An 8,398-nucleotide genomic window follows, 5' to 3' on the forward strand; every position below is an offset into this window, starting at 1 on the left:
AATTATCATAGGTACCCCAGGAAGTTGACTAGTGGCAAGATAGTTGGAAATTTACAGAGATGGAATCCTAAGAAGGATGACAAGGGGAATGGTACTGAGAAGAATACAGGAAAGGATACAGTTAGACAAGGAACAGAGGGGGACACAAATGTTAAGGTACAAACTCATAACAAGTTTGATGTACTAACAGAAGAAGGGAAAGATGATAATACAAGGGTGAATTTTGGAGACATCAACAAAGAAATGCAAACAACAGGAAGTCTAAATACATATGGAGAAAGCAAGGATAATACGGAGGCAGGGTCTGAGAAGAAGAATGCAGGAGAAAAGAAGAAGGGTGCGAAATCTTGGGTAGAAGCCAAATTTGGAAAGGTTCTCAATGAAGAAGGGGAAATGAAGAGCAACTATGAAAAATGAAGTGAATTATTAACAGATCTAGGAGGTACTATTAACAGATCCAAGAGATACTAAGTGTAAATGGGGAGATAAAGTAGAGGACATAGCTGGATTAGAAGCAGAGGAGGGTGATTCCTATCAAAAGGTTAATTCATCTTCATCAACATATGGGGATAATAAGGTCAACAGTGTTCCAAAAATTCCAGCAGAACAAAAATATGAGAAGGAGTCAGGAAGGAGTGGCAATCAAGAAACTTTTACATGTGGTTCATGCTCTAATTCACAGATAGGAGATAATGAAAACAAGAAAATGCAAGAGGGAGACAATTTGATGGGGGCACAAAAACCACCAGGAAGACCACTAGATATTCAAGAAGAAGAAGTGATGTTTGATGTGTTGCAGATAGAGGATGACTCCAAGAGAATTCAACAGAACACTATTAAATTATGTGAACGCCAGGGAGAGAAACATACCATGAAAGTGGTTGCAGATAGTACTGATTTAATAGAGAACCTTGGGAACTCCATAATCTCATCTAAATAGGCCCCTGCAAAGGAAAAAGTAGATTATGAGCAAAACATGCAGATTACAGTTGGTCAGGAGATTATCATAATTGCTGAACCAGTAGAAGTATTGCTACCAATTAGAGAATCAGCTGAACAACAACCTGCAAAAGAAAGCAAAGGGGCAGAAGGTAAGCAGCTAGTAATCAAAACAGCAACTCCAAAATCAAATGACATCCTTCAGGATATTGTTGCATATAAGGTGACAAACTGAAATACAACAATCATTGGAGGAATCTCAGCATATAGAAGAAGATAGAGGTATAGAGGACAGAGCACAAAATATTAAAAAAGCAGTTAGAGATGCAGATGTTTCACCAAAGGCTATAGCAAAGAGTGGAAAGAAGGCCAAGCACACAGAGATTCAACAGACCAAGAGGTCTATGCCAAAGAGGACTGTTTCATCCAAAAATAAATCATGATTAAGGCTCTCATATGGAATATTAGGTCTGTTAATACTCAACAAGCTTTTCAGAGACTAATCAACATGCAAAGACAATGCAAATGCTTCATAATTGCTTTAATGGAACCATTTCAGAATTGTAGGCATCTTCAAAAATATAAAAGAAGATTGGGTATGGAGGCTGCTTTATCAAACACTAATGGAAAGATATGGGTATTTCTTGATTCTGAGATGCAATGGGAGATAGTGTTGGATACAGAACAACAACTTACTCTGAAGTTACAACATCAAGGCATAGAGAAGGACTTCTTGGCTACCTTTGTCTATGCTAAATGTGATGGAAATGAGAGGCCGACTTTATGGGATAATATTTATCAGATAGCAGATAGCATGAACCTACCATGGATGGTTGGAGGGGAATTTAATGTTATTTTAGCTGATGAGGAAAAATTGGGTGGATTACCTGTCACATTAGATGAATGTGAGGATTTTGCCTTTTGCATAAACTCTTGTGGTTTACTAGATATGGGATTCAAAGGAAGCTTGTTTACTTGGTGGAATGGAAGATCAGCAGAAGACTGTATTTTCAAAAGGCTGGACAGGATCCTGGTTAACAATTCTTTGCAGGAGATGTTTCCCCAAATTGAAATTGAGCATCTGATTAGAACAGGATCAGATCATGACCCACTACTTATGTCTTGTGGAGAAGAAGTTATCAATGTTATTAAACCTTTTAGATTTTTGAATTTCTGGGTTCAACATGAATCATTCAAAGATCTAGTTTCTCAACACTGGAGAACTGAATTTGTGGGTACTCTATATTTGGTCTTCAAGTAGAAATTGAAAAATTTGAAGAGGGCCTTGTCAGCATGGAGTAAAGAAACTTATGGGGATATTTTTAAACAACTTTCCATCAGGGAAGAGGTGGTGAAGGTGAAAGAAGCATTATTTGAGGAAGATCCAAGCATTGTCAACAGAATTGTTCTTCAGAAAGCACAAGCTGAATTAAAGAAATACTTACACTTTGAAGAACAATATTGGAGACAAAAGCAGGGGTTACATGGTATGCAGAGGGAGATAGGATTACTAGCTTCTTTCACAATTATGTGAATGGAAGGGGGAAGTCTTTGCGAACGTAATTCAAGATGCGTGGCACTTGGTCGGGATACAATGGAACAAATTTCTAAAGCAGCAGTAAAAAATTTCAGAATCAATTCACTGTGATGGAGATACTACTGACTTTGAGATTGTGAAGCATGTTGCTACTATGGTAGATCATGAACAAAATATGGGCATGTGTGCTTATCCAAACAAGGATGAAGTTAAAGAAACAGTTTTTGCATTAAGTGGAGAAAGTGCTAGTAGTCTAGATGGATTTACTGGGATTTTTATCAGCAATGTTGGGATATTGTTGGAAATGATGTCCATGCAATAGTCCTAGCTTTTTTTGATGGAGCTGCTCTTCCCAAGTCCTTAACTTACACTAATTTGGTCTTAATTCCTAAGAAGTACCTTGTTCAATCTTTCTCTGATTTAAGATTAATTAGTTTGTCTAATTTCGTTAACAAAGTGACTTCTAGGGTGCTTCATGGGAGGTTGGAAAGGTTAATGCCAAGGTTGATTTCTCCTAATCAATCAGGGTTTGTGAAAGGAAGGAGCATTTTTGAGAACATTCTTCTTACTCAGGAGATAGTCTTAGATATCAGACTTAGAGAAAAGCCTGCTAATGTGGTTATCAAGTTGGATATGGCCAAGGCTTATGATAGAGTCTCTTGGAAGTATTTACTTCAGGTTCCCGTAAAAGATGGGATTTGTAGAACATTTTATAAACTTGATCAGGAGGCTGGTTGATAACAATCGGTATTCTATTCTTTTGAATGGGCGGGCTACAGGTTTCTTTAAATCTTCTAGAGGTGTTAAACAGGGAGACCCTCTTTCTCCTGCACTATTTTCGCTATCAACAGAAGTGTTATCTAGGGCTTTGAACTCTCTTTTTGATGACAGTAGATTCATTGGCTATGGGATGCCAAAGTGGACCTATCCTATGAATCATCTTGATAATGCAGATGACACTATTATATTTGCTTCAGCTGATGATTACTCTCTGATTTGCATTATGCAAGTGCTGAGTGCATATGAGCAGACATCTGGGCATCTTATTAACAAGGGGAAAAGCTCTTATTTTATGCATAGCAAGATTGGGAATGAAATGTTACAGAGAGTAGGTGATATAATGAGATTTGCAAAGTGACGCTTTCTTTTATTTATCTTAGGTGTCCTATCTCTCATGCCAGAAAAAAGAAGATATTTTATGCTGAGCTTATTAAGAAGGTGAAGAGTAAACTCCATTCTTGGAAAGGTAAATTGCTATCTTATGGAGGAAAGGCGGTTTTAATTAAAAGTGTGCTTCAAAGCATGCCTATTCATCTTCTATCAGTGGTGGCACCTCCTAAATGTGTCCTCAATGAAATTCATAAAATATTTGCTAAATACTTTTGGAGTAGCACAGAGGAAAGGAAATGTAGACACTGGGCAACCCGGCAAGATGTGTGCTTGCCAACACAAGAATGAGGTTTGGGCTTTAAGTCTTTATTTGATGTTTCTAATGCCTTGCTTGCAAAATTGTGGTGGAAATTTAGAACAATAGGCACTATGAGGGCTACTTACATGTGTAACAAGTATTGTAAAAAACAAATTCTGACATTGGTACAATGGAAGAGGGGATCACAAGTATGGAAGAAAATGTTGGAAATGAGGAAGGTTGTGGAACATGAAATCTGGTGGCAAACTAAAGGAGGTACCACTAATGTGTGGTATGTTAACTGGACCAAATTGGGAGCATTAAACTATGTTGTGCCTATTGAATATCCTATTAATGAAGAATTAGTGGATGTAGCAGATTTAATAGAGGATGGATGTCGGAAAGATCAGCTGATGCAACAATCTTTCCCAACAGACATAGTGGAGCATATTAAGGCTGAGATTCATATAGAGTAGTTACAAGGGACATGGGACAGACCATGGTGGATGCCAACCAATCTTGGAAAAAATTCAGCATTAATAGTGCATGGCAACTTGTGAGATACAGGGAACAGGAACAAGATGTTTATAGACAGATATGGATCAAAGGGGTGCCATTTAAAATCTCTTTCTTCCTATGGAGATTGTGGAAAATTAAGCTTCCTACAGATAACAAGTTAATGAGAATGCATATTCCTATTGTTTCTAGGTGTTACTGTTGTGATATTCCTCAACAGGAAACTATGCAGCATTTATTTTTGACAGGAAGTTTTCTTTACAGGGGTGTGGAAGGTATTTAAGGATGCCGGTGGAATTCACATAAATCTGGTGCTCAGGAATTGGTGGAAAAATAAAATGTGTTGAGAAGTTCCAACCCATTCTTCATGCAGTGCCAGCAATGGTTACTTGGGAGTTATGGAAGAGGAGGAATACTATAAAACATGGAGGAAATGTTAGTTTTAGAAGGGTGATTCATGAGATTAATAATAATCTATACTACTTGGCAAAGTATAGATAGCCATGGTTGAAAAATATCCCCTTTTTATGGCCAGAGTTGATTGCTTTTTTGGAGAATACAAGCCCTTATTAATGACCAAAACTGTCTGCTGGAAAATCCCTTGGGAGAGGTGGTATAAGCGCAATTCTGATGGAGCATCTAGAGGGAATCCTGGCCCTAGCTCTTATGGCTTTTGTGTGAGAAACTGGAATGGAGTTTTAGTTTATGCCCAGTGTTAAAGTATTGGGCATAATACTAATGTGGTGGCAGAAGCAAGAGGGGTTTTAAAGGGGCTACTGTATTGTATGGAGAATGAATTGCATCCTTTTGATTATGGAGACTGATTCTATGATGATGAAGAATGTAATTGAAGGAAGATGGGAGGCCCCATGGTGTATTATCACATTAGTTGACAGAATAAGGAGTTTGGTGGAGCATAATAATGTGATAATACAACATGTCTTCCGGGAAGGAAATTCACTAGCTGATTTTTTAACTAACCTTGCTTTTGTTTTTGCAGGTACATTAAGATTTTATAATTTCTCAGAACTGCCTAGTGCAGGGAGGAGATTGTTGAACCTTGACAAGCACCAAATTCCTAATCTTAGAATTAGGAATGCCAAAAACACTTCTTTTACTGATTATTAAGGTTAACTGTGTTAATTCAATATTGTTAAGACTTCTAATGGTGGTATTAGCCTATGGCTCAGCCCATTGAAGTAGTGACAATAGGGGATTAACACAGAAGCAAGTTTTTTCAGTGGTTTACAGAGGTATTATCAAGATGTGTAATTTTGGGGTAATTCTTGACCTTTCAGCAATTACAGTCACATCTAGACTTAGTTATGAAGGTTGAGAACTACAAGCTATGTCCGACAAGAGAATCAACAGTACCATATGCAACAACTCACACAGTTCCACGAGGTTGATATGAGCTACGGATTTCAACTATAGAGATACTCTACGAGTCACATGCTAGATACATGGAATGGAGCTTCTATTCAACAACATCAACACAGGATTAAGTAAGTTTTTGAAGGGATGGGTTGAAACTTTACCTCATAGATCAAGATCGAGTTTCCTCAGAGAATCAACTCCATGGCGATGGATTTACAGCACCTGGTGAGAGCTTGAGGTGCGAAGAAGTGCGTCCAGAGCAGAGAAGCTCGTATCGGAGCTATGGTGAAGTCCAATTCCGGTCATTTTCTGGCCAGATCCGGCGGATTGGAAGAGGAGAAAACCCTTAGGCTTCAACTTTCCTAATTTGTGTGATGTTTTTTTTTTTGTTCTGCTTTTTGGTCGGCTTAGACCCCTGACTCTATTTGTTTGTTTTGTTTTTATTTTATTAAATCCCTCCACTAAGATTTCTTAGTGGTTGCTTATAAAAAAAAAAAAACTTATTTGCGCCAAAAAAAAAAAAAAACTAGGATAACTACTAGTGCTAGTATTTATAATTTTCTTCCTATACTCTCCCAAAATATTGTTTCTTTCGAGAATTATTTTCCTTATAAAAGTAGACTTGGTTCTTTGAGCTTATCAGTCAAATTAATTAAGGGTCTTAAAAGTCTAAAATAACAGCTTACAGCCATGTTTTACGGAGGCATATGTTGACTCTGTCCAGCATTCTAGAATGATAGATCCTCTTTTTGTGTTTTATCTTTTTTATTTTGGTCCAAAACAGATGATATTTTACGTAATAAAAAGGATAATAATTTTATTTTATCAAATTTATCTTATTTAAACATTCTAAATAAGTATTTCTTAATTACAATGAGCATTACTAGAATTTCTTCTTTTCTATAATTCTATATTTGAGAAATATGCTTTCTAATTAAATTGATTTTATCTTAACATTTTGAGAGGGATGAACATATTTGTCTAGACAGATCATAACTTTTAAAGATATAATTCAGTCAAAAGATTTGAAAATATCATAATTATATAAAAAAAAAAGTTTGAAAATTTTAACCTAAAAATTCTCGGGCAAGAAGATGCCTAACAAAAGTTGACAAAGGATCTCCCATTTTAACCTTGAAAAGAAGAAGAAGAAGATATAGAGCCAAGTAACCCTTTGAGTCGTAGCTCCAATCTCATTTAATTACTATTTTTACTTTTTATTTTGAATAAAAATAACGATTCCGTTAAGTTTTTAACTTCCGTAGTTTAAGGGATCAAAAGAGCATGTACATGCTATTGAAGATTAAATATGCTTAGTTGAATTACACAAGGATCAAAATTGGAATAAAATTATAATGCAGAGACTAAAATCGCTATTTTCCCTATTAGATAAGTACTTTTATTATTTCTTCAAAAACATTTAATATTTACATAATATTAGGCCATATTGTTTTCACAATAGATATACACTTCAAATTTCAATGCTCTTTTTAGCAAGATGCAAAACCTAATTAAGGAGTCAATATCCTTCTTAGTTTATACGAGTAAGTATTTTTTAAGGGTGTGCAAATACAAAAATACTAAATAATATTAAACCGGACGGAGTATGTATTAATGATGTAAAAAATATTTACATAATTAAATTGTTTGAGCAGTAATTATAGATAACTGTATTATTGGGCAATCTATAATAAATTTTAAAGTGAATACTTATAGTAGTAAGTTAACATACATGATACATTGATGATATAAAAAATTCATTCGACTGCCACTTAAATCCTTTTGGAATTAATTTACTTTTTTGAACCGACCAACTTGTTGCAGCCAGTTTCACAAGTCATTCATGTTTTGAGCAAGTCTTGGTCATTTTTTTGATGTGTTTGTGACATGTTGCGTGACATGTTAATTTAACGTGTTTCGGGAGCAAGTCGTGGAAATGGAGTGAAAAAGATGTTCAGAAAAAGAAATTAACTGAAGCCTGAGTTATACGGAGGAACATACGGACCGTAGAATATTCACGGTCCGTAAATTCCATCGTGAATGCTTAAAGATGAATGGGTCTTTACATGAAGTGGATGTCCGAGCTTTAGCAGAAGTACGGACCGTATAATATTTACGGTCCGTAAAACTCACCGTATGTTGGTTCCAGAAGAGTTGTCAAGACAAGAGGATTTACGGGCAAGTTATACGGACCGTATAATATTTACGGTCCGTGAAAGTTGATCGTACATCTGACAACTGGAGGAGATTTCACGGAAGGCTTTCATTGATTCTACGGACCGTATAAAATGTACGGTCCGTACATTGGTCCGTCGAGGGCAATTTTGTCAATCCAGTTTTGCACGGCTTTGACTCTTATAAATACCTGATTTTAGGTTTCCTGTACATTATTCAACACAGAACTCAGTTTTATTTTCCTTAGTATTAGCTATTCATAGTTTTGAAGTCTTTTGGGAGATTACAAACAATTGCAATTAAATTCTCTTCAATTCCAAGCAATCAATTGTAAGCATTATGATTTCTATTACTTCTTATTGTTCTTCTCCTTCTATGAGTAGCTAATTTCCTTACTAGGGTTGTGAACCCAATTGATGGGTGTTTTGTGATTGGGTTTGTGATTG

The 8,398-nt window shown here is 36.1% G+C and overlaps 1 protein-coding gene across 1 annotated transcript; it reads left to right on the forward strand.

The window, feature by feature from the left end:
* The first annotated feature begins 976 nt into the window (after positions 1-976).
* LOC132057813 (uncharacterized) lies at positions 977-3,614 on the forward strand. Its single transcript, XM_059450413.1, has 7 exons — positions 977-1,102; positions 1,203-1,339; positions 1,408-2,196; positions 2,281-2,426; positions 2,572-2,785; positions 2,902-3,141; positions 3,203-3,614. The coding sequence occupies exons 1-7, from the start codon at positions 977-979 to the stop codon at positions 3,612-3,614; spliced, it is 2,064 nt and encodes a 687-aa protein (XP_059306396.1).
* The last annotated feature ends 4,784 nt before the right edge of the window (positions 3,615-8,398 follow it).

The sequence above is a fragment of the Lycium ferocissimum genome, chromosome 5 (genome assembly GCF_029784015.1).
Source record: "Lycium ferocissimum isolate CSIRO_LF1 chromosome 5, AGI_CSIRO_Lferr_CH_V1, whole genome shotgun sequence".
In the NCBI taxonomy this organism is placed as follows: Eukaryota; Viridiplantae; Streptophyta; class Magnoliopsida; order Solanales; family Solanaceae; genus Lycium; species Lycium ferocissimum.